Consider the following 27,315-nt stretch of genomic DNA (forward strand, 5'->3'; position numbering starts at 1 on the left):
TTAGAACTGGTATATGAGTAGTTCAGACTCTTCTTCAGTATCGCTATAGGTCTTGCTATCCGTATTGCTCATTCATCTGGCATACTTGGCTCTAAAGATAACCTTTAGCTGTTCACCATACTGCTCAAAATAATTTTGTCATACATGTAGATTTCATTTTTTCATTACTTGATTCTAGGCCCAGATTACTGACAATTGCACTAAAAAACAGAAGACCCCATGTGAGAATTTGTATCTAACTTTTTCTAAGCACCAACTGCTCAGTTCTTTCATTTGATTCCTGTTTTAGACTCTAAGCCTGAAGTCTGTATATTTATGTAATTAAATCTGTGTAAAAGGACACAATCAGATGCTGCTTAATGAAATGAATCTTTAAAAGGACATGTTTAGAGTAGAACAGGTACAACACAATATATTCAGAAATGTTTTGCAAGAAGCTCCTTATGATAATATCACAGAATAGTTTGGTTTGGAAGGGACCTTCAGAGGTCATCTAGTCCAAACCCGCTGCACTGAGCAGGGACATCTTCAACTAGATCGGGTTGCTCAGAGTCCCGTCCAGCCTGGCCTTGGATGTTTGCAGGGATGGGCCATCTACCATGTACAGGATAAAAAGTGTGTTAATTATGTGAGCATTACAGGTGTTTTGCTGTTTTATTATCACTCTTATTGGAATCTGCCTAAGTGAGATGCAAAGCTGAGTGAAAGCGTTTCTTGCATTAAAAGGTCTCTAGTTAATTGCATATAATATGTTGTAAATGAAGGCTTAGTTGCAGTTCATACTGAATCAAATTCACACCAGGTGTAACTCCACTGAAACAGGTTCTATTATGACTAGACATGTCGTATATGTGCAGCACAGGGCTTTATTCTCCATGGTCTTGTACTGTATATGGCTAATCTAAAGAAGGGAATATAATGCTCTATCATGCCATAATAGCTTCATTTTATACCCTCTTTCAAGAAGTGTGAATGGCAGAGAAGTGCTACAAAGTGAATAAAAATGAAATTCGTCAGTATTGCAGAAAGTTGCATCTAATTCAGGCTCTGATGAAATGTAATTCTGCAGCTAGCCTCCTATAGAAAAGTCACATAGATTATAGAATGGTGACATTCAGGGAGATTGTTTTGGAGATGACCTGCATCTTGCATTAGAAAGTGGTGGATGTTTTTCACCACAAATACACATGAACGGCAAGATTTCTGCCTTCAGAAAGTGTATAAGGTAAGAGGTCAAGCAACATAAAGAATTATAGAGTATGCAGGCACATGTTGCATGCACATTTACCTGTACAGATACACATATGTACAAGTGTGATTATGTATAGATGTATGCCTGACAACTTGAAGCGTCATGGTCCAGACTGGTTCAGTGTTACTCAAAGAGTTTAAACTCATTGGACCCAGCAGATTATTAATTCCAGGAAAGTTCTGCAGCTAAGAGAAGTGTGCTGGAGCTTAACACTTCATTACTTCATTTTCAGACCCTAAAAGCAAGTATTAATTAACACTTTTAATATAATTAATGATACCAGTTTTAGAAACCCAAAAAATGCTTAGCTGTGAATTTAATTCAAAATCGTATTTGCCAGAAGTGTCATGAGCGTGCAAGGAGGGAGCACAGATGAATTATGCAAGGTACTGTTAATACAAAGTCCAGCTAGGATACTAAGGATTCCTGAATCTCCCCGTGAGAAGGACAAAGCTGTCAATGCCGTCTGAGCACATAAGGTTAATCAGTGTGGCTCTGTTGCTCTCTGTGAAACTGTTCCATTTTTCTCCAGCATATGGCAATGTATTTGTGAAGAAAAATTTCACCTAGCCTAGCAGATAAAACAGAATAGATAATATGGTAAGTTGAAGAGAAGGTACAAACCACAGACTCTGTTAATTTTAAACTGGTAATAGAAAAGTGAAAAAAGAGGCAATGATGTATGTGAATTAAACACAATTGTAAAAATACTACTATTGTCTGATGAAAACTGGAAAAAATAGTATACCATATGCTATACTTTATTAGATACAGGATACATCTTTTTTACAAATTCAGCTAGATGACTTGTCTCTAAGTTAGTGATTTTTTAATGAAATGTGTCAACATTACAAATGCAGAGGGATATTCGTGAAACCTAGTCAATTTTGAAAAATTATTTCAAAGGTTTTCAAGTCTCATACCTGCCTTTAAGATCACACCACATGTCTGGTTTCATAGTCACAATCTGATACTGTTTTTCCCCTGTACTTAAGTGACAAGCCACAGAAGCAACCGATGTCTTGTCTCTGTTGTCTACTCAAAGCTCAGTGTTGTCAGTTAGAAAGAAGAGGGAAAATAACAGAAATTAAATCAGAACTCTTCTCTCATATTACTAATATATTGTGGGTAAAATGCTTCAAACAGAAGTACATTTTTACAGTCTCTCTTCCTGTAATGCCATTTGGTTTTCGTTTTGCATCTAAGATATGTGAAGCACTAAGAGTTTCACAAATCTCTTCAGGGCTGCAAGGTTTCTGAGTGCACCGTCACTCCTGTGACCCGAGCAATTTGTCAACAGTCACTCTTGCAGGTTGTTTCCATCAGGAGGAGAAGGAGATTACAGCGTTGGAAACAATTCCTTTTTTTTTTTTTTTTTTTCCACTCTTGTTTGCTTACAAAGACCGTACACAAGTACACAAATTCCTGTTTCCACCAACTCAAAGAATAGGAGACAGTTTTCATATGTGATGTTCCTGGCTGCTGCTTCTCTTCCAGGTCCTGTCCAAGGAGAACTCATTGGCTTTCTTCTACATCTCTGTTGGGGTCAGACTACAAATCTGTCCTGCTGATTATTCACAGCTTTCCACATCTGACTGTGCAATGTTCCTGGCTGCATATTACACATATACGTATTTCCATCAAAATATATACATAAACTTCTGTGTGTGAAGTCAGCTCATGCAGACCCCCTCTGCTCCCATGGCTCAACTCCCAGCCACCCTTACTTACATCCTATGTTTTGGACAGTGGCTACTACATGTCAGTTTACTGTGGGATGAATGAAACTGTTTCTTACATTACTCCTTATAAAAAAGGGCATTTGAGCATGTGAAAAGCAGTATCTCATCACTGTTAACTTAATTACAAACTTGTATTATTACTTATTTTAAGATTGCCGTGTCTGTAGGGCCCAGGATTTAGGACAGCATTTAAGGACTTGCTGAAGTCAATCGCTGAAGAATGTATTTCAGAAATATATAAGAGTTATTAGGAGTACTTTCCTGAAGAGAAGCTTGGTACGTTTGTAAAACGGGAAAGGTGCTTGTTTGCCCCTTAACAACATTCCTAAACAATAAAAAAGGACTATGAAAGTCCAAATCAAAAACTAAAGGTGAAATCCTGGTCTGCTGGAAGAAAAGGATAAAAGCTCCATTGAATTCAGCGAGTCTAGTTATTCACCCAACATTTATTAGTGTGCTTCTGCACGCTGGTTCTTGGTTTCACTTCCCCACAGGCTTTATGCAACTCTTAAGGGAGAGCAAGACAAAGCAGTGTCATCTGTACCTACCTGAGCATGAGACAGAAGCAGCCATGGTGTTATCCTAATACCTGGTGAGCAGCTTTATTGAACATGAAGCCAGTCCACCTACAAATTACCCCTCCTTTCATGAGCTGGGCTCCTTTTTTGGAGGGACTTGGATAATTTAGTCTGCCTAGTGTCAGTCACTGATGGCAAGAAGAAACGATGGAGGCTACAGAGTGATCTGGGAGCATCAAGACTTTTCCACAAGTCAGGAGGGCCTGTGTGCCCCCTTGCAGTGCAGGGTGCACCCTCCCTCATGGAGCAAGCACTCGGGCTGTGGATCTGCCACTCGGACGTCAAAGATCTCTCAGGCCAAAGGGCCTGAGGCCTTCTCCTGCATGGTGGTCTAGGTGGAGCCAGTGTGTCTCACTATGACACATGTTCCTGCACTGTGACCAGTTCTGTACATTTTATTTCAAGAAAGATGTTAGATAGTTCTGGGGACTACAAGGAGGAGCAGGGAAAATGATCAGAGGTCTGAAAAATTATACCGATGAGTTAAAATAGACTAGACCTAGTTCGTCTAGATTAAAGATGTGAAGACTGGACAGGAAAAGGGTACAGCAATTATTTCAAATATGAAAAAGAAAAAAAAGGAAGAGACTGAGTGCTGGGTAGAACAAAGTGCCAGTCTTGAATAGGATAGAGGATAGGAAAGAAAACTTTATATGGTAAACATAACATGGTTCTATATGAATAAATAAAGATAGCCCAAAGAAAGGAATCTATCTTTTTGAAACTTAAAACAGAAAAAAAAAAAAAGGAAATTTTAAGACATAAGAAATATCCCACTGGATCAAACTAGAGGTGTTAGATACTACCTGGTCACACAGTCTGTCTCTGATGGTGGAAACAGTGGGTGCTGTTAAAAACCACATGAACCTAGCTGCTTTCTGACTTTTGTTCTCCTGTGCTCTCCCAACATCAGTAAATATTAGATTAGCAATCCCAAAGCATATGTCCTTCCTTGTTCTTTTTAGTAGTTGTTTACGGACTTTAGTCCCCTATGAACAAGCTGGCTATGTCTGTCTCCTCTGGCAGCTGCTCCACAAGTCCACCAATGCTTTTTATTAGCCTCTTGTAAGTTGTTCACCTCTGGCTTTCATTGAATGCCCCCTAGTTTACACACTTGAAAAGCTCTTTTCCTAAGACCTTGCAAAGCAGAACCAGAAAGGGCAAAGAGCTCAGTTACCTTTTTAAGACTTACATGCAGCAGATCTTGCAGAACTGCATGCGTTTTGTGATATAAGCAAGGTATCTTCACAGGTTTTGTGAACAAAATGATCACGATAGAAGGAAACTTGTGTGATATAACTAAACTATCCTCACCGTATTCACGAAATTGGGATCTCCTCAGCATTTTTGTGTCAGCCTGTCTCCTTAAGCATACCTATGCACTGTATAGGAAAGAAGGAATTTTTCCTGACTTAAATTCACAGCTGGTTTGTGGTAAATTCTACAGCTGTGACCAGAAACTGGATGACCTTGTTAGTAGGACAGCCACAAAGTAGCCACGAAGTTTGGTTTTGATTATAATGTCTGTTTTTCTTCTTCTTGAAGTCTGTTCCTTAAAATTTGATGTGCTCATGTAATTGAAATGTAGTTCACTGCCCTGCTTTACCTCCGGTGAAGGGAGTTTGAGACTTCACAGAGAAGGAGACAAGAAAGAGAGAGAGAGACGGACTGACAGACAGAGACAGAAGCCACAGTATGGAAAAATAAATTATATCACTGATGGGCTTTTCTGTCAGTGTATATGAGTTATTGAATGCTTAAGATGAAGGATTACATGTTTTTTCTAACCCTTATTCCCCATAAAACTCAACAACTAAAATGATAACCTGCATGTAGTTTGTTAGTGGTCTCACATGCATTCATCTTTTTCTTTTTTTCTTTTTCTATTTTGTTAAAAAAAGAAAGGTCTATAGCAGAAATACAAATCAGATTCCCTCCAGTGGTGTAGATTTTCATTTCTCAGAAGGCAGATGGAAGAAAAAGATTCATAATTCACTTACACTTCTGTGAATCCAAGATTTTTTGGAAGTGACTGGTGTTTTGGAAAATGTGAACAATGAAGGCAGGCATCTTACTTTCTTCTGGCATACGTATTTTGGAAGTGTTGAGCACCCCTTGTCTGAAGTATTGCCCCTTCAAGGTATCTTGGAAGAAACATGATGCAGAGTGAGGCCTCTGAAACCACTCATTGCTTTTGAAAAACGTGGTTGTTGGTTTCAGTAGTTCTGGACTCTCATGATGATTACTTTCAGGTCTTTTTTACTGCCCCAAGCATGGATTTTAGACAGTTACTGAGCAACACTGGTGCTATCTTCGTGCACGTTTCTAAGCAGACATGGCTGGCTTGGCTGGGTAAGGCCAGGTGGTGCCCACCTGTCCTGCTGATGCTGGCCTCCTGGCTAGAAAGCAACATGATGTTGGTGGCACCAGCAAGAGGGAATATAGGTGCTGCTCAAGGCAGAGGGATCCAGAGGGATCCAAAGGGGTCTGAGGGGATTCTGGGCTACAGGAATTCTTCATTTATCCTGTATTCAAGAGTTATTGAACAAAGCATGTTAAAACCTTCAGGAAAGAGGGCAGGAATCCAGGTCTTCCCTTCCCAACAGAGTGCTACATACTGGCAATGCTGTGAGCTTTGATTTCTTTTTCTTCTATTTGGCCCGCAACATCAACTTTGTTGTTGAACAGCTTGCATGTTTTCTGAAAGGCAGAGAAAGACCTGCTGCCTTCTGTTCTCTTCAGATCCCTTGATCTTTTCAGATCGGAAAAATTGTCCAGCTTCCCTGTGACAGCATCTTACATGCAAATGATGTTAAACCAGCCAGATCACAGAATCCCAGAATGGTTTGAGTTGGAAGGAACCCTAGAGAACATCTAGTTCCAACACCTCTGCTATGAACAGGAACACCTTCCATTAGACCAGGCTGCTCAAAGTCCCATCCAGCCTGGCCTTCGAGACTTCCAGAGATGAGGCATCCACAGCTTCTCTGGGCAGCTTGTTCCAGTGCCTCACCACCCTCATGGTGAAGAATTTCTTCCTTACAGCTAATCTAAATCTACCCTCTTTCACTTTAAAGCCATTACCCCTTGTCCTATCACTACTTGCCCTTATAAAAATCCCTCTCCAGCTTTCTTGTAGGCCCCCTTTAGGTACTGAAAGGCTTCTATAAGGTCTCCCCAGAGCCTTCTCCAGGTTGAACAACCCCAACTCTCTCAGCCTGTCCTCACAGCAGAGCTGTTCCAGCCCTCCGATCATTTTTGTGGCCTCCTCTGGCCCCTCTCCAACAGGTCCGTGTCTTTCCTGTACTGAGGGCTCCAGAGCTGCATGTAGGACTCCAGGTGGGGTCTCACCAGGGTAAAGCAGAGGGACAGAATCAACTCCCTCGACCTGCTGGCCATGCTATTGTTGATGCAGTCCAGGCTTTTTGGGCTGCGTGCACACATTGCTGGGTCATGTTGAGCTTCTTCTCAACCGGCACCCCCAAGTTCTTCTCTGCAGGGCTCCTCTCAATCCATTCACCCCTCAGCCTGTATTTGTGCTTGGGATTGCCTGACCCAGGTGCAGGACCTCGCACTTGGCCTTGCTGAACTTCATGTGGTTTGCATGGGCCCAGCTCTCAAGCCTGTCAAGGCCCCCCTGGATGGCATCCCTTCCCTCCAGCTTGTCAGCTGCAACACACAGCTTGGTGTCGTTGGCAAACTCGCTGAGGGTGCCCTCAGTCCTACTGTCCATGTCACCAACAAAGATGTTAAACAGTGCCGGTCCCAATACTGAGCCCTGAGAAATACTGCTCCTCATTGGTCTCCACATGGAGCTGTTGACTGCAACTGTTTGAGTGTGACCATCCAGCCAATTCCTCATCCACTGAGTGGTCCGTCTGTAAAATCCGTGTCCCTGCAATTCAGAGACGATGTCATGTGGGACAGTGTCAAATGCTTTGCGCATGTCCAGATAGATGACATCAGTTGTTCTTCCTTTATTGACCAATGCTGTAACCCCATTGTAGAAGGCCTCAAAATTTATCAGGCATGATTTGCCCCTAGTGGAGCCATTTTGGCTGTCACAAATCATCTCATTATTTTCTATGAGCCTTAGCACAGTTTCCAGGAGGATCTGCTTTGTGGTCTTGCTGGGTGCAGCAGTTAGACTGGCTGGCCTGTAGTTCCCTAGTTCATCCTTTTTTCCCTTTTTGAAAATGGGGTTATGTATCCCCTTTCCTAGCCAGTGGGGACTTCTCCAGGCTGCCATGACTTCTCAAATATGACAATATGATGGATAGTGGCTTAGCAACTTCCTCCACTATTTTCTTCAGGATCCTAAATGCATCTCATCAGGTCCCACTGACTTGGGCACCTTCCGGTCCCTTAGATGTTCTCAAACCTGATCTCCTCCTACGGTGGGTGGATCTTCATTCTCCCAGTCCCTTCCTTGGCCTTCTGCGACTTGGGCAGTGTGGCTGGAGCACTTGCTGGTGAAGACTGGACAAAAAAAGTCTTTGAGTACCTCAGCCTTCTCCATATCCTGGGTAACCAGGTCTCCTGTTTCCTTCTGAAGAGGAATGACATTCTTCCTAGTCTTCCTTTTATCACTGATAGGCCTATAGAAGCTTTTCTTATTGCTCTTGATGTCCATGGCCAGATTTATTTCTTTCAAGGATTTACCTTTTCTAACCTGATCGCTGGCTGCTCAGGCAATTTTTCTGTATTCCTCCCAGGCTACCTGTCCTTGCTTCTACCCTCGCTAGGTGACCTTCTTGTGTTTGAGTTTGTCTAGAAGCTCATTGTTCATCTATGCAGGCCTCCTGGAGTTTTTGCCTGACTTCCATCACTCCTGAGCTTGTAGGAGGTGATCCTTCAATATGAACCAGCTTTCTTGGCCCCTCTTCCCTCCAGAACTTTATCCCATGGTACTCAGCAGATCCCTGAAGAGGCTGAAATCTGTTCTTCTCAAGTCCAGGGTAGCAAGTGTTCTGTGTGCCCTTCTTGCTGCCATAAGGATCTTGAACTCTGCCGTTTCATAGTCACTTCAGCCAAGGCTACCCTTGAGATTTGCATTCTCCATGAGCCCCTCCTTGTTGCTGAGAACAGGGTCCAGCATAGGACCTATCCTTGTTGGCTCCTCTGTCGCTTGGAGATGGAAGTTATCATTGATGCATTCCAGGAACCTCCTGGACTGCTCATGCCCTGCTGCATTGTCTCTCCAACAGGTATTGGGCTGATTGAAGTCACCTATGAGGGCCAGGGCTTGTGAATGTGAGGCTGTTCCTTTCTGTCTCTTGAAGGCCTCATCTGCTCGGCCTTCCTGATCAGGTGGCCTGTAGCAGACCTGCACTATAATGTCAACTGTCCCTGCCCTCCCTTTAATCCTGACCCATCAGCTCTTGGTTGGCTCCTCATCCACCCCCAGCTGGTCACTGACATGGAGAGTGACACCACCCCGCTCCCAGTCTCCACTGCTTGCCCTTCCTGAAGAGCCTTTACATTTCTGTTCCAACAGTCCAGTTGTAGGAGTCATCCTACCATGTCTCTGTGATGCCAGTGTCATAGCCCTGCAGGTGTGTGCACTCTGGGCCATTTTGTCTAGACTGTGATTTTGCCAAGAAAGGTTGAACCAGATGACCCTTGTGGTCCCTTCCAACCTGGTATTCTATGATTCTGTAATTTCCTCTTGTTTATTCCCCATGCTACGTGCGTTTGTGTGGAGACATTTAAGATGGGCCCCCAATGAAGCTAAATTACTGGCTGGAGTGGCTGGAATTCCTTAGTGCTGCTCTTCAGGTGCTCTCCTGCTGACTTGTGATCCTTCTCCAGGCTTTGGGCATCTTTTGCTGGCACTGGCATCAAAATGGTAGGTGTGGAGTGGATTGAGTTTCCCCTCTCCTGGAAATTTTATTTTAAACCCCTCTTCACCAGGTTGGCGAGTTCTTCATCTTCTCTGACAGATGGAGCCCATCAGCCCCCAGTAGACGAGGTCTCTCAGAGCTCTTCATTTTGCCTTATGAAGAGGCCTCCAGAAACAGCTGGAGAGAATTATTTGAAGGCAGCTATCTAGGCTATTTAAAATTACTCTGGTGTCTGAACCTCTGTCACCATTTCTGAGTACTCCTCTTAGCTGTGCTGGCTATTCCTCTGCTCCCTCACAGTCTCCTTTTAATTTCAGTCTGAGTTATTTGAAGTTTGGAGGCAAAGTGAATGAAGTGCAGGGTGCCAGGCTCTGTAGGAAAATCCTAGTACATCAGATGCAACCCCTGCTGCTGAGCATGAGGTGAAAGAAAGATTCTAAAGAAGTAAGGATTCTTCCTTTCCTTAGCACATCTGCCCAGCTGTGTCTTAATGCATCTGCTACCGGTGTCATTGTTTTCTGGTCAGAGCCCCTAGCTGAGATGATCCCTGTCTCCTCTGCTGCACCCTACAAGTTCGCTTACTTGCAAGTTGGACAAAAGTTGGCCATACCTGACTTAGCATCCTCCTTCTGTAGGCTCACATGGTGTTAAAGGAGATGTAGATGAAGAGGACATCTCTATATGGTAAAACCTGTCCTTTTGATGGAAGTAATTTTTATTTAGCCATTTTTTAGGGAGGGGAATAGCAAATATACTTACTTAATGTTTAAGCACTCGCACTGTACTGGCGTAAGGCACGTCACTGCAGGCCAGTGAAACGTATTTGTTAAAGCAGGGCTGTGTTGGTCCTTTAGTTAGAAAGGTACTTTGTTGTTGGGGGGGCATCATTCTTTTTTGTATTGCTCTACATGTAGTAAAGAGTGCAAAGGGGGGATGCTTTACCAAAGATACCCTATTGACAGAGCAGTCTTTTCCCATCTTTGGAGGGACTAAGTGGAGAATATTGCCAAACTCCAGTAAAAAGGAGCGAGCGGCTGCAAATTGTACATATACATCTTGGGGCTCCTACAGTCTGTTTCCTACTTGGGGCCAAAGGTTCCTCTTCAGCCTCCAAATTCCTGAGTCTCTAGTCAGTGGCACCTTAACAGCCTCTTCCTGAGATAAAAATATACTGAGATCACAGCAGTTCCTTCCTCCCCCTCCTGAACTGTTTGGGAGGGATCTCCTGTGCTCTTGCTTTGGATGGATTAAAAAATTAATGTTAAATGCAGGTGCTCATGTAACTGTAGTCACAGAACAGTGATAGACAGTATCTACATCCCTGATGTGAGGTCTTAAGTCAGTCATGTCTTGTATCTGAATCATAAATTTATCTCCTTACCGTGTAGGATCTGAAGAATATTACAAAATTTTTGAACCTGGACTAGTTATTGTTGTGCATGCTTAAACACCTAGAAAGGAAAATACCCCACCTGTATTTCCAAGGGTGCTATGTGCTTCGAGCTCCCAATGAAATCAGTCTGCTGTTTTTTTTTTTTGTTGTTTTAAACTGATGCAGCTGAAGGGTGAATATGTCCTAGGCATCAACTGCTCACAGAGAAACAAAATACTTCATCCAAGTTGTTTACCTATTGCATTTGTTGATCTTGGTGAATTTGACAGCAAATTCAGGATGATGCCGTCTAGTGTTTGAAGAATATGAGATGGACTCACAGTATATACATGGAAGAGAAAAATGCCAGGGTAGGGTAAGGAGGCATTGTTTCAGCCTCATGTATGACATTGTAATTGTACGGTTTTTTAATGAACAGACCAGAGTAGTTACACTTAGCAATGTTTGTTCACTAAAAAGGAAAAGGGGTGTTAAATCATTGTGTTCTTTGATGAATGGCTTGTACACTGAAGAATAAATTGAACAAACTGGCATAGAGCTCAGTGAACATGAAATCAGCTATTAGAAGAAAGCTTGTGAACAAATTCTGAGCCTGATATGCATCTTTTGATTAATGTCCTATCAATCATCCATAGTGGCTACCTTAGCTAAGTCGTGCTGTAATCATTCATGGTTGCTTACAGGAACACTAGCAGGGACTATAGAGCTGCAATAACTGAATATTATTACTGATTTCTCCCTAACTCTTGCTGTGAACAATTACTGTTTTCACGATGTTTCTGCCTCCCTTTATTAAAAAGAATACAATGCAAAATGAAAATAGAGTTCCTCAAAGACCAGTAAAATTCTCCCAGGGTATTCTTAATGATATTCTGTCCTAAATGGGCAAACTATTGTAATGCAGAGTTCTCACCAGGAATAATAGTAATGTAATCACATTGAAGCTGTCTCTTTATGGATTGTAGTCAAACAGACAAAATGTATAGTCAGATTAATGAACACAGAATTTCTGTAGAATTACTACTTAAAATTGTTGAAATGATTTTAGTTCTTTTTGTATCACAGTATTTTCAGTTAATGCACTTAGCAGCAACAACAATTAAGACTCCAGACTGTATTTTGGATTAAATCCACCCATTTGACATTAGAAGAAGCCTTAACTCTTAAAAGAGCCTTAACTCTTATGCCTGCACCCCTCTCTTTTACGATCCAGTGTTTTAGATTTGTATGGCTCTTTTCAATTATGGTTCTTTTTTTTTTTAATGAAAAAAAAAATCAATGAATAAACTTTTTGTTCTTTTTTTTTTTTTTCCTATCATTGTATGTTATTGGCAAACGTTTACAGGAGAATTTCATATTCCTGTGTATGAAGATTTAGTTCCACACCATTTATTTTTTGAGTGTGACACGAAGAATTCTTTGGCACTACCCACAAAATAGGTCCTTAGATGGCAGTGTAATTTCCTCCACAGTCACTGTAGTCTGGGAAATACGGTGAAGTAATGAAGTGATGACAGGTATTAACATGCATAATGGGCTTTAATAGACATTTAATGTTGTTTAACTGGAAGAAGGAGAAATGCTTTCCCATTGGAATATTTCTACATTGAAACTCATTGATCACCAATTTCAGAGGGGAAAGGTTAATCCATCAGTTTCTGTAACCAAACTGCACTGATGGAAATTCTTTAGGTGACATTCTGGATGAACTGAGCTTTCCATCTTTGCAAACAAATGAGTGATATGACAAGCATGGTGTTCAGAACACATTTAACCAATTGATTTTCTCTCCTCTTGTAATAAGATCTAGAGACATATGAAAGAGCGTAGCATGAGCCAAGATTAAAGGAACTGCTTCATACACGCGAACATAGGGGAACTGCATTATCAATAAAAGTACTATAAAGCATGTAGGCACCCATTCTTTTTCTTTATATAAAGTTTGTTATTGCAATAAATAGCTGTTATTGAACTGCTTGCCTTTTATTTCAGTTTTTCTGACTTTTATTTCAGTCGGCTTTCTGTGATTTCCTGGTAAATGTTAGGAAAAAATGTTATGTTTTGTTATGGTATCATTTTTGCACTCACTAGTAAATCCAGGCCAACTCTAGATTTAAAAGCAGGATTTTATCATCCTTTGGGGCATGAAGAAAGACACAAGGAGGAGGGAGGGACTTGACTTCAATTGATGTAAATATATCAAATATATTTTTAATGTTTAATCTGTATGGTTCCACACTGTAATGACCCTCATCTTTTTCCTTCCTCTTCCCTCCTTTTTCTCCCAAATTCAGCCCTGCTCTGAGTTTCACATACCCTCCTACACCGGTATCCCTTCAGCAAATGCATCAGCAAATTATAAGTCGTCAACAAACCCTAGGTTCAGCCTTTGGACACAGCCCTCCACTTATCCATCCTGCTCCAACTTTTCCAACCCAGAGACCTATCCCTGGCATCCCCAGTGTCCTGAATCCTGTCCAGGTCAGCTCTGGACCTTCTGAGTCCACACAGGTGAGAGACAACAAAAGAAACCTTTGTACCCCATTAATTTATGAAAAAATGAAGCAAATTACATTGTCTCAATGGCAATTAATCACCACTGTCACCGAGACCCTTCGATAACAGTTTTCTTGCAGCTACAGCATTTGCAAGTCCTTTCATTATAAAACACAGGAGTGTATGCACCGTTCCCAATTTGTAGTGTTCTTTTTAGTCCTCATAAATATTTTGGTGTGCTGCAGCAGTTTCTCATTCCAAACGGTCTCTCCTGGATATTATGCAGGAACATAATACAGGTGGGGAGCACAAAAGTGGGGGGCAAACCACATCAAAACAATAGTGTTTTAAAGATTAGCAGCTTTACTTCCAAATATAACTGACTATATACATATAGTCAGATGTGTATATGTATATACATATACATATACATATAGTCAGATTCTGCCCTACTGACACAGGTGTGAGCAACTCAATCTGTGAGCAACAGAGGAACTCAAAGATGGTGCAAAGTTCTGAAGGTTTTTTCTCTGATTTGTGCAAAATTAGACTTGTTCAGTTTGATTTAAACATTTTGATAAACCAAGCTGTATTCTCAAAAACTGGAGATGTGAAGCAGTGAACCAGGCCCATAATGTGGAGTTTATCATGGTTCGTGGTTTGCCTGTTATTAACTAGTGCTGTTTGTTTCCAGATGACCTGGGATAGGTTATTTATCAGTCTGAGAACTGTTTATCTCCTGGCTAGCTTTTACAAATGTAGAAGCTGTACTGCTGTAGGAAGCATATTGATTTTTTGTGGGGTCCATGCAAGTTCAGTTATCTCTAAAAGATCTCTGGATTCCTACAAGATCCATTTGCAGGTGTAGATAATGGTGTTCAGTCTAGCACAACAAGGGAAAAACACGATTCTGGCCTGCGTATGTCAGCAGTACTTTTGCTATTGATGGGAGAATAATCCAGGACTTCATCTAGGATTTTTTGGCTGAGAGTTTCACACTAGTGTTCAATTTTTCTTCCTATCCGCCATTATAATGGGAAACACAGCACAAGAGCTGAGGTGTTGTTTGTAGATGTTAAGTGCAAAACCTTTCCTCCAAGTGTGAAAAAATGCAACTTTTTGTCAGGTTGATTCAGACTAGTGCACAGTGATTTCATTTGTCAAGATTGCCTTTCTGAAGTCATCATTAGGTGGAAAATCGAGTTCTTCCTAGCCCTCCTTGGTCTGACAAAACCCACAGTGGTTTGTAGCAAGGGACTGCATCAAATGCCCTCCTTCCTGTTTCCTCCCTGCCCCATTACAAGCTTGAGTGGTGCAGCTTTTCCACAAGTTAATGCTGTGTAATTGAAGCACAATGTAATTGCATATCCAGTGTAATTAACAATGTAGCTTCTCCAAATAAAGTTGCTGAGCAGATGCTGCATATTTCTGTTTGGAGCTACATATTTATCACAGTCTAATTTTGTCTTTTTTTGAAAAACAAAAACAAACCAACCAACCCTGCCTGCAGCAGAATAAACCCACAAGTGAATCTGCAGTGAGCAGCACTGGAGATCTCATGCACAACAAGCGCTCCAAGATGAAGCCAGATGAGGACCTCCCCAGCCCAGGAGCAGGAAGCGTGCAGGTATGGCCATCAGGTGACAGTCATAAGCCTTTCATCTCGCTGCCAGAGGGAAAATAGACCTTGCTGCTGGCACGTGTTTTCAGGCTTTTTGCCCTCGTATGGCACTTCATCTAGTGCAGACATGGGCGGCCTCAGCGGAGGGTGGTAAGGGTTAAATGTGGGCAGCGAGGGGCTGCTGGATGACAAGGCTGTGTTGCAGAATAAGGGTCACAAAGAGTTGACTCTGGTCACTCAGGGAGAGCTCAACCCTCTGTTCACCATGAAAAAGTGAACCAGGGATATTCGAGTCTTTATTAAAGACGTGTTTTCTGTTCAGAGACAATATTTACACCACGCTGACTTTCACCAGGCCTTAGCACTGTACTGCACTGAGGCCCAGTGTCAGGCTCCAGTCTGGTTTGCTCTGCTTTCTATACCAGTTAATGCCAATGGTTCTAGTAGAGTGACTCGTGATTTACAGTGACTCAGGGGAGATGGGAATCAGAGCCTCAATGTTGTGAGTGCATCCATGAAAACAAAGCAGAAGTCCATCTAAATCCTTCAGCAGGTTTGAAATGGAAAGAGCGTGAGTGCATAATCTGAACCAAATGTTTACACTAACATCTGACCCTCACCCTGAGCACATAAAAATCTGGGAAGAATGAAGCACCTTGGGGAACTGAAGGTGGAAAGTCAAAACCCCAAACTAAATACTCTCTTCTCTTGCTTACCCCTTTCATGCACACATTACAGGCAAGAACAGGCTAACAAGTAGCCTGAAAATTACCAAAATGACTTTTGGAAAGCTTTTTGTATACAAAATTGTCACTGGATTGACAATGAAAACACACTTTGGATCACTTGTGATCCATTTTGTGTCTAACCGTAGTACTAAAGTGAAATTCTAATTAATTCATCTATATGGAACAGTGCCTTTTTCACTTGTGATGCTACTGAATAATGAGGGGTAAGTGTGCAAATAAAACCCTGCTTATAAATATGGGGAGAGGGGAGCCAAGCCTTTTTGACTTCCTTTGAGTTGAAATGTAAAGGGATTTTTATTTTTTTTAGAAATCATCTGCAGTACTTCTAGGGAGGAAAAAAAATTATATTGCACATATAGTCTGCAAAAGGCTTCTGGCTTACCAGTTCTGTTTCAGGCTTCTGTATTTTGTAGAACTCAGTAACAGAGTGAATTGAGAGTAGAATAAGCTACACACCCACTCCCATCTTTCTTTTAGTGCTGAAATAATTAACTTTTCTTCCTCCTCAGTTTCAGAATTTCCTCTCTCCTCTCCTCACCCCTGTTTTTTCCCTCTCTCCAGGAACAGCCAGAAGGAATGACCCTGGTAAAAGAGGAAGGGGACAAAGATGAAAGCAAACAGGAGCCTGAAGTGGTCTATGAGACAAACTGCCACTGGGAAGGCTGCTCCCGGGAGTTTGACACGCAGGAACAGCTCGTGCATGTAAGTTAATGCTATTCAGGAACTGGGTTTTAAAAGTACGTGACCTTCTTTTCACGGGGGTCGGGTTCTCTGACCCTGTGCTGAGTCAAGTTTCTTAGCTAACAGCACTGCAAACTAGAGAAGGGTTTACGAGTTTCTGAGAATAAAGAAAACTCAGAGCCACAGTGCTTGACCTGTTCAGTCAGCTAAAGCTTCGTGCAAAATTCAATAAAGTCTTCAATAGAGGTTGTAATGGCTCTGATCCTGTAAGCCAGCAAACGCTATTTTGAGTTAGAGACTTTGATAGTTATTGAGTAATAGTAAGCTGGACATGAATTATTATTAACCTTTAACCAAGTTTGATTTTTTTCTCCCAAAAGGGACTGAAAGAGTAGAAATGGGCAATGGGAATTCTTCCCCTTCCCTAAGGGGGTTTCTGTTATCAATTTACTGTTGTGTATAAACTGGAGGGGATTATTTGGCTAAATACATGGAGACTGAGTTATTTCAGGCTTTTTAGCAAAAGCGAACTTTACGGTCTTATTTATGCTACAGCAAATATTAGTCTTGTTTTTTCTTTGTCTCTACCACTTCTAGAAGCTAGAAAATGAATGATCAAAATCTAGAGTATAACCTAACAAGTACAATCCTTCCCCCATTTCCAACCTCTTTAGCTAGCAGTATCTCTCTTGATTACTAGCATTATAGAACATATCTAAATACTCTAAAGAAAAAAAAAAGGAATTCATGGTACAGATTAGAGAGGAACATCTTCCACAAATGATCGGTGTGTAGGCATCCTATTTATTGTAGAAAACTGTTGAGTACTTACCTGGAGATCATGCAAAATCTGTCGCACAATGTGGCCAATACTACCGAAATAGCTTGTGGAAAAATGTACTTTTCCACCCAAAATAAACTTTTTAAAAAATCACGTATTTCCAAGCACAATCCAAAACGGTAAACTGATGCTGCAAAGCTGACTTCAGTAAAGCAATGCCAGGCTCTAATTCCTGGAGCGTGGGAGACGATTGGTGTTGCAGTTATTTGTCAGGATGTATTTTCAGATTCATGTTATTATTAGGTAGTAGTAGTAACAGTAAGAATAACGATAATAATAAATGAGAAAGACTATCATAAAATAAAATAATGGCAAAAATGTGACATTTTTAAAGAATCCTTTGGACACATATTGCTTGAAAAACACCATAATATTTTAATAGGCCAAGGTGAAATGTGAAGAGAGACTCTTTCAGTGTCATAATATCTTTTGGGGTCGAAACGCGATATGTACGGTTGCTGCAAAGGCTTGGACGCATTACAAAGATCAAATGTCGGTCTTGCAATTGATTCCATGCACACAGACCAATCAACATCATCTGAGGCTCTGCACAGGCAGTCTTTATATCTGCTAGTAATTGCAAGGCTTTATGATGCCTGGCAAACCTTTTTCAATATTCAGAAATAATCCCAGTGATGATGACAAATAATTTGTACCAAAATATATGAAATAAAATGGAAATTCAGAATAAAGGTGCCCTTGGTAGTGAAAGAAAGAAAGAGGGTTTTTTTTCAAGTTTTAAACATAAAATTTGATTGAATTCCACCGTGCCTGTTAGCTAATGGCTAATGTTTTGTAGTTTCAGGTGAATTACATTGACAGTGTGACAGATTTTGTTTTGTTTTGTTTTTAAAATGCATTTGTTGTTTCTGGTTTGTTTTTTGTACTATAAAGATCTGTAGTATAAGGGTCAATAGCAAGACTGCTCTGAAAAAAGTACATTTCTTATGTTTCTTCATGATGGCAACATGGGAAATGGGTTTCTCTAGACATAAAGAAGGCTGATAAAAAATGTTCCTGTGATACACGGAGTTATTTTTGGCAGAGCTCAGGATTCAGATATGGTATGATGGTATTTAAGATTATGAGGTCCAAGTCCTGACTCGATACCCTGAGGACAATAAAATCATCATCGCAACCATCACCTTCAAGTAGTGCAAATCACGCTGCGAGAGTCAGTGTGACTCAGTGATGGGGCTCTGGTTTGTGATTTCTTTTGCTGCTTTGACAGAGCCCTGCTGTGGGTACTCAAGTTATTTCTGTCCAGAATTGTAAAGAGCTTTAGACGTCTAACTCTGTTTGAAAGTGTGGCACTTCATCCTGGTCTCTCTCCCCCACATTTTGTCTGCCATTGATTGCCCGAGCCCTCTGATGGCCAGGGAAGTGAAATCCAGGTCTTGGTAGGGCTTCATGGGAGGACAGTTTTGGTTTTGCTTAGGTGTGTGACCCCAGCAGAAAGCATTAAGTCCCTGAGCTGCAGCTTGGCCCTTGAAAATCTCCCCACTGATGTGGCTCATGTCCATTTCCTACCCAAATACTCCTGAGTAAGTCTGAGTAGGTAGAAATCGCCATAACTGCGCTTACCTCAGCATCTTTGGACTGAATGAGTTCCTGACTTGGCATGTGCACGTGTGCCTGTACTAGGCACAGAGAGAGCATGTGTCTTTGTGGTATGGGTACATCCTTTATTCAGTAATATTGACAATGCAGTAGCAGCTGGAGGCCTTGTCAAGCCCAGAGTCCTGTCATGCATAGACACTGCTCAAACTCCAGAGGAGGAACAGCCCCAATATGGGCACAAGGTCTTCACCCTGCGACTCATGGGCCACGTACCTGGGGCTCTTCGATGCTGTCTGGAGGCACCCGAGCTAGCTCACATACAGGTAGGCATGTAGCTGGGATCATGCTATGCTTCCCAACAGGGTCAGGGCTTTGCAGGATAATAGATATTAGCCTTCAGATCCTGCAGCAGAGCTCTGCCGCATTGCCTCTCCTGGCTGCATGTGCTGCTGCTCCACGGGTGGTTCCCAGCCCGCTGGCAGGCTCAGCAGAGCCTCGGTTGCTCCAGCCCAGCCTGAAGCGAGCTTTGAAGTAAAGTACTGGACTGTCACCCAGGACATCAAAAGTATAGATAACCATCCTGTTTTGTTGACACTACTGTGGCTAGTAATCACCAAGGCAGGGGCAACTGGCATAGATAAAGGCAATAAAGGCTTAAATTGCCCGAGCAAGACTCATCCATATAACATGTGTCAGCATACCTGTGTTCCCTGACACTCAGCAGGGACAATTAGCCTGAGCAGGGTGCTACAGTTGTGTTCAGAAGTAAGGTGGGCACTACATCATATTTTGTGCACATATCTGCTTGCCCATTCTACGGGTAGTCAAGTGAACTGTGTAGTGAAACTAACAGTGAGCTGTGTAGACATTTACAAAGGATTGATTGCAGGAAACCCCTTCCCTGTCACCCACTTCATTGAGCATATGGTATGTAGCATATATTCACTATGAAGGAAAGTGCATTGGTATATTTGACTTTGAAGTATTTGTTCTTTCACCTGTACAACTCTAAACCATGCGTTCTTGTACAACCTGATCAGGTTAGATTTTCAGGATCTATGCAGGCTAGCAGTAAGTCTTATAATGAACGTGGGGTTTTCTCCCCTTTTTTCAGGGAAATAAAGTACTATTTGGAGTGATATGTAACAGTAAGATATCATACCCCAAATCTCCGATGGCACAGAACAAGCTGTTATCCAAGCCTTGCATCGGAAAGGACTGGAATTTTAGAAGAACTGTGGTGTTTAGGGGAAAGATAGGACTATGTTTCTAGATGTTTGTTTCGTTTCCTAAAGGATTAGGTACAGCATGAATTCTAGTGATGGCAGATTGAGTGGAGCTCTCCTGAGCAATACACAATGCATGTAGTTCACACTATAGATATCATTACTTCCATCATGTAGACATGTAGAGGGTTTATACATAAGCATGTATGCATGTGTTTCAGAAGAAGTAAATATGAATTTGTGTGTATTCCGGACTTTCTTTCACATGAAGATAGCTTTATTGTCTTTTGGAGAATGATGATACCTGATTTACTTTCAAATCAACTGTGGATGAATCAGATTATAGCAGTATCTGCATTACAAAATGTTGTGTGATTTAGCGTATATGAAACAGTAAATATGAACATGTCTGAGTATGTAGTATAGCTTTAGAGCAGAAATTACAATCTTGGGCACAATAGTAAGCATTTGATGGCATTTTTCTGCATTACTTTCTGTAGCAAAGTCCTGCTGTTATTAGTGTAAATTGTGGACACTAGTGAAACTGTGCTTAGGCCCCAAGGAGCAATGTTTTTTGATTCAATTTATGAGCAGAACCTGAGCTGCTATGAATATATAACTAAAAAGCTACATAAAAGAATCGTTATTGACCCACCCAGAAAGGTCTGACACTGCAATGATTTTGGTGCGGGGGCTCTTATGTTCAAGAGATACGTGCCACTTAGAATTCAGCATGGTTAAATTTTCATGATACATACACCAAAAGCCAAGGTGTTAAACCATTCAGTTGCTCTGCCTTATTTATAGCACCTATCCACCCTCCCCCCCCTCCTTACAGTTAATAGAAAGATTCATGATTCTTCATGGTTGTCTATCTAGCACCTGACAGTACCGACTGCCCTGCTAAAGCAAGTCACTATCTATAATTGATATCCTTCTATGGAATAGGGTTCTGGCTGCAATTGAAGGCTTTTGCTGAAAGCTCTTAAATCCTGACAAGTTCTGCCCTTTTTCTGGTTCAGTCGCTGAGCTGCAATGCTGGGATCCCAGGGTTATTTGAACATGGTGCAAAAGGGGTGCGTGTGTTGCACATTAGCAAATCACAAAGCTGGAGACCCACATTAGAGCCACCACTGCGTTCACCTGCCGGGTAGTTTTATTTACAGTGCCTTGCACTCCTGAAAAGGTCGCTTACATTACTGTTTGAACATGTGTGTCGTAGATCTCTTTCCTTCTTCTTAAAAAAAAAATCTTATTTATTTGAAAGCCTCGGTTTGCTGCTGGGGTCTTTATCATTCAGCTGTTCAATTAATTTCTCTGCCCAGCGAGATATTATAATTGGGCTTAGCTGAGCTCAAGTTTGTTTTAAATATGTGATAAATGCACTTGAGCGCCCAGAAGCTAATAAGATATTGTATATTTTTATAAATCTGCTTTTTGTTGCAGTTTGTCTTTTTCCTCCAGAAATCAGTTTAAGAATAAAATATTGCAAAAAGGTTTAGACACTAAAGATAAAAGTTTGTTTAAGAAAATTAACCTTCAAGGAAATGACTGAAGTTATTGTTAAATATTAATACAACAGCAATCAGAAAAACGGAGTGCTGCCTATTTCTCATCCCCCTTGCTGTGTAGCCTTGATGATAATTATTTTTTATTCAAAAACATGCTTGAAGAACTGTAGAGCTATTTTTCGTTACTGTTTTCTTCTTAATTGTAGAGCAATAAAATTCTCTCATTGTTGTTATATTTGATTAGATGAGATAAAAAAGCCCTAAACTGGCAGCGATGGCTTACGTTCAGGATTTAATTTGCTGAGGTCTTCCTGCCCGCTTGAAAAGCCCTGGTGACTGGAGTGTTCCCCCGGCAATCCCCGGGGGCAGCTGCTCTAACACTCCAACATCCCCCCTTATTGCACCAAGGGGAAGTCACTTGTGTTTCTCAGGTACCTGCGTGTTTCCAAGGTGACTGTGCGGCACCGAACATACCCAGAAGAACCATTATGTGGAGTTCCCTGATTTGTTTTTGCCCTCCACTCATATAGAAGAGGGTAGCTTCAGCTCTGACTGACAGAAGTTGGCCACTGATTCATGGAGACCCATCTAAAACCTGGGCTGCATCCACAGCCTGCCTCAGCTCTGGTTTTGCAGCATCTGTTATGATATGAGGTGCCTTAATCAATGATGTGCACCTCAAAATGCTTAAGAACATATCTGATCGAGAGGTGAGGAGCACGCTGCCCTCTGAAAGACTGGACTCCTTTGTACTGGATCATTTTGGATACCCAGAAATAAGCACACTTGAAGGCAATAGACTTTTGAAAGTCTTATTCCCTCTGCTACCGTGCTGCCTTTGGCCCGTGGCTTCATCCTCAGCTCCTGTCCCATAGGAGAGCGGTAGGTAAGGACTGGAGAGAGATTCAGTTCTCTAAAAAAAATTATCCAACTGCAACAGGAGAATAAACCACATTAGAGCAGTTCCCCAGAGTAACAGCTGCAGTGGTAGAGCTGTAAATGACCACAGGAGTCGCACATTGCCCACCGCTTGCAGGAGCAGAAACTGCCCCATGAGCAAACAGCCTGAGGCTGACAAAGCTGACCGCAGGGCTACTCCCAGCTGTGTGGATAGGCATCTACACCTGAAAGGTGGAAATTACACAGAGCTGCCTCAAAAGGCAGATTATCCCCTGTGCTCTCGGTGCTGGAGGTGTGCTTACAACTAGTCATGACATGGGTGATGTCCCAGCTACATGAAGCAAGCCCCTTCATAGTCCCAAAGTAGTGCAATCACACATCCCAGTTTGCATGCATCTCCAAATATGTGCAGGGATTTACTTTATTTTTAATTCTTCTATACAGACACATTTTTCAGTGCATTTTCCTTGTAGTTTTATTTGGCTTTAGTGCAGTAACACAGAGAGGTTTCAGCCCATTCACAGTCTTGTGCGTGGCAGTGACAGCCGCTGCCCTGAAAGGTTCAGAAATGTTTCCTTTAAATTGAAAAGAGTGAGGAATAGATAAGAACATGAAATCCATTATAGCAATCATTTTTTTCCTGACAAAAGGAGAATGTTTTACGTAAAACAGCGCAGGGGTTTTTGTTGGTTGTTTTATTCTGTTTCATCTTATTTTATTTCTTTATTCAGTGGGGTCTGTACCCTAATCCATATTTGGAAAAGCAGTGCTGTAGATGAAAGAAATCATTCTTCAAGTGAGACAAGCCTGAGGCTTGGGCTGAAGATTGAGACAATGTGGAGAAAGCAGGGAGTTGTTCTGAAGGCAAACAAGTGCGATGGAAAGGTTTTTTCCAGTTTGTGCATCCCCTCAGCATATTTGACCCTTGTAACTGTGAGGGAACAAGGGGGAGGAGAGAGAGGAAGGAGAGATTTTAGCAAGTAATCATGAGGAACATCTGTCCAGAAGTGTTTGGATTTTGAGATCTCTTCCTCACTGCCTGTTTAAAGGTTGAGTTATAATTAAGACACTGCCTTACTGTGCTTGATCATAGGCTGCTGAACCCATAGTTTTGAACTATGCCAGAATGGCAGCATCATTTATGGGCCAGCAATTTATTACATACCGTAGGAAAGCTGATAAGCAGTTCTGTGCCCCTAAGTGCATGCTCGTTCTCTCTTGGTTTCTTATGTCTACATGACACAGACTTGTTTAAATGAAGCAAGTCTTTAACCCCCCATCAAAGGTAACCATGTAAGTGCTGTCGGGTTTTAAGGTTAAGTAACCGCAGACGGACCCCACTGCTGTTCTGTAGCCTCAGCAGCCCTCGGGGTCTGGCATGGCCCCTGTTTGCCTCCCCAGCACATCCGTGCTCCGCGCCAGCCACCGTGATGGCCTCTGCCTTCCAGCGGTGTTAAAAGTCGGCACTGCTGCCTTCTGAAGAGATCTTATTGACTCTGGGCTTGACCCAAAGGCCAGCTGTGCTTTGGCTCTGGTCCCCTTAAGCACTCCACTGCACAAGCACATCGCAGTTCCCCTGCCCAGAGTCTGGCCTTTGATGAATAACAGAGGAGAAGGGGGGAAAAAAAAATAAAGTGGGGATTCTTTTTTTTTTTTTTTGATAGCAAAAGGTTTACAAAAAAATAAATCCACCCTAATCTGTGAAGTATTAAGAGAGGATTTAGAGAGAGAGAGAAATGTAATCATTTTAAAATTTTAATTCCTCTGTAATTAGCATTTCTTTCACAGCATTAGGAAAACCTGTTGTTAGTCTGGTGCTGCTATGGCTGCTGCTTACCAGTTGCCAAAGTCATTGTCTGTGAATTGGTGTCCCTGAAAGAGGTTGCTAAACGATGACATGTCATTTAAATAGCGGTTCTTTTTCCCTGTTGTGGGTAAGGATGAACGGTACTCCTCCTAGGCTCCAGGAAGTTACTTTATCCATTTAGAGTGAAACTGGGACAAGCAGGCACTTGGATGGAGAGGGCTGGGCATGACAGGGGGCAGTGTTCGGCCTCTGCTCGTGGTCCTAAAGCACTTCTCAGGTGTTTTGTGGACATGCATACTTATTTAAAGTGTTTATTTTGCCTGACAGTTCAGCTAGCGAACTCTTCTAGGTTAGTGGTGCTTCATGGGAGGAGAAGTGTGGGCTAAGAAGCTGCCAGACAGGTCCCAAGGTAGCCCATGCTGCCAGAGAGATGAAGGTGTAGGCAGAAATAAAGCTGCAAACAGCTGGACTCCTGACTCTTGTTGGTAAATCGTGGAGAAGAGAGAAAAGAGAAGTCTCTGCCTGCTGCTTTTGCTGTCCCTGAGATGCAAGGAAGGTTGGGTTTGTGCATTGACTTCAGGTACCATTCAGTCCTGACCATTGGACCGGTACAAAGTGAGTTTGCCTGGACAGAGCTGCAGTTTCTCTGCAGCTTTTTCCTGCCTTGCTACTGCTGACTAAGTGTTTTGCTGTTATGTAGCCTGTCTTATTATGGTGAACCAGTGGAAGATCTACCTTGGACATTCTGGAGTCCCTTTTTTGGTGTGACGTGTCTCTGCCCTGCCTTTGCCACCTCCAGATGAATAGAATTTTATCCATAGTGCGGCCCATCTTCATATCTTTATCACAAGTGCCATGTTCTCCTTTGTAACTGCCCATGTTGTACGCAAAGGGTTTGCCCGTAGAAACAGGAGGCCGTGAAGAACAGAAATCTATGAGTGCAGGCCCAGCTATCACATGCGGTGAAAGTGGTTTTTCTCAGACAAGAGGTGGCAGATCAGCAGTCAGCATGCATGAATGAAGGCAGGGGGAGGGACAGGCAAGCTAAATACAGGCAGAAGTGCAGTTTCTGCATTTGGCTTGGAGAAGGCTGGGCTGCGTGGATTCATTTTTGCAGTCTCGTTTGTTTGTGTGACCTCTTAAGAAGAAAAAAAAAGGCAGATGAGCCTTTTATTGTGGCGAAAAAAAGTTAGTGTTTTCCAGTGCTTAAACTTTTGTGTGAGCATGACTTTTCTTCAAGGTGTCAGGTGCCTAATCTATAAAATGAATGGGTGGTGGTTTTGTCAGGAGTGGGTTCTCTGGTGGCTTGCACCATAGGTATGAGGTCTGCATATACCATTCTTACGTGTATCACAGGGCTGAGATGCTGCAGTTCTCCGTGAGATAAAGTAGTCAAGCTGAAAATGAAACAAAGCTCTAACTGTATCCCTCCTTGTGTTTAGCAGAGATAAACTACAGTGGAGTCTCAGTGCTGCTCCGTTTGGCTTCTGGCAGCAGCTTTAATTGGTAAAATGCAGATTTTTTTTTTGATCAAGAGAGGATTATTCTTGTTATCAGTCTGGAGCATCTTATTTCAAGATGAAAAGGCTTCGCTGAATTACAGATGCCAACATTTTTACAAAGCACTTTGGCGATTGACATCTCAAAGAGAAAGTATGATTTATTAGCCTATAATGGCTAACACTGAGCACTGGGCTAGGTCCCACTGATTTGTGAAATTGCTTAATATGAATTGCCTTTTTGTGTAATTCAAGCCCCAGGTTTTTAAAATAAACTTAGGATATAAAGTATATAAAACATTACCTACCTGGAAAAGGAAAAGGGTAGTGGGGCTGTGTAGCTAAAAAGGAAAAGAAAGGCAAATGAAGAAAGGCAGAAAGAAAAAGAAAGAGAAAAAGAAAGAGGAGAAAGAAAAAGAGAGACAGAAAATAAAGAAAAAGAAAGACCTACTTCTAAATCCATCTTGGTGGTGCTTTTTTACAGTAGTTTGGTTGATATCTTGGCAGGGTAAAGATTAATAACAAGCCTTGTCGCTATCAGTACCTGCTTGTCGATTCTCTGTAACAGGGCTGTCTGTTCAGCATGGAAATTATTGATTAAATAAAAATTGCTATTAGATTGTGATGTGATCCATAATCACAAACAATGGTGGACATTCCTCTTTCAGATCCCAAGCCATGCATCAAGTTTTTCCTTGCAGTAATTTATATTGTGCTGACACTCGCGTCCATTAGGCTTTTATCCTCTCCTACATGTGTCAAGAAAGCGCTAAAAGAAAGAACAGCAGCAGCACAGCAGCAGGTAGGAACTCACTGAATTCTCGGAGAGAAGAACAACTTAGCTTCTAGTTAGCACCTTACCCCAGCAATGATTTCTGCCAGATGAGGGCAACACCTCTTGAATTCAGGGACCTTTTTCAAAGTGTTTTCAGTAAGGGCAAGAGCTTGCTCCATAAGTATTTGTACCTAAAATTACTACTGTCCATTTTTTCCTTCCATTATTCCCTCAGCACGGTTTTATTTATGATCATTATTTAAGGTACACCCGTGGTTAGGCCCTCCGTGTCAGGATGATGCGGAAAGGGGATGCATCCAGAGAGAGCCAATATGTTATTGTGTGGTGTTTTTAGCATTCCGGATTGTGAAGGACAGGTAGGTTTCCTGTATTTATTTAGCTCTGATGCTTCCTAGTTTGAGGAATCCAGGATTGGAGTGCTTCAGTTGAGACTGCATCACTTTAGGCTGAGTTAATTAAAAAGAGGATATCTCACTGTTCTCTTCACAGCACATGTAAGCACAGTACCAACTTTCTTCCTCCTGTGAAAGCCTTTGTCTAAAACTAAAGCAAACTCAGTCAAAATGTTTTCCAGAGTTTGACCACTTACAGGAATTGTGCCCACACAGCTTCTCTGTCCCTTTGTCTCCAAAGACTTAAACAACATATATTTCAAAACTGATCAAGCCCTCCTGGCCTGGCTGCTAGGTGGAGGCATTCCTGTAGCTCTGGACTGTGCATTGTAGATTGTTTTTCCAGTTATGAGCACTAGGCAGGATTACAAAAAGCGTTTGCTATCTCTGTATGAGAGATGAGGCTATAGAAGCGTAATACACTCCGG

General features: G+C 41.9%; 1 protein-coding gene across 7 annotated transcripts in view; it reads left to right on the top strand.

The window, feature by feature from the left end:
• Positions 1-27,315, top strand: part of GLI3 (GLI family zinc finger 3) — a 215,504-nt gene that overhangs the window by 159,507 nt on the left and 28,682 nt on the right. For 4 of the 7 annotated variants that reach the window (XM_065051983.1, XM_065051984.1, XM_005502872.4 and 1 more), the window contains 3 exons: positions 13,103-13,319; positions 14,815-14,931; positions 16,236-16,376. In XM_065051983.1, the coding sequence (XP_064908055.1) occupies positions 13,103-13,319; positions 14,815-14,931; positions 16,236-16,376 (475 nt within the window). The remainder of the gene's footprint in view (positions 1-13,102; positions 13,320-14,814; positions 14,932-16,235; positions 16,377-27,315) is intronic. The other 3 variants (XM_065051985.1, XM_065051986.1, XM_065051988.1) reach the window with 1 other exon arrangement.

Source organism: Columba livia, chromosome 2, assembly GCF_036013475.1.
Source record: "Columba livia isolate bColLiv1 breed racing homer chromosome 2, bColLiv1.pat.W.v2, whole genome shotgun sequence".
NCBI lineage: Eukaryota > Metazoa > Chordata > Aves > Columbiformes > Columbidae > Columba > Columba livia.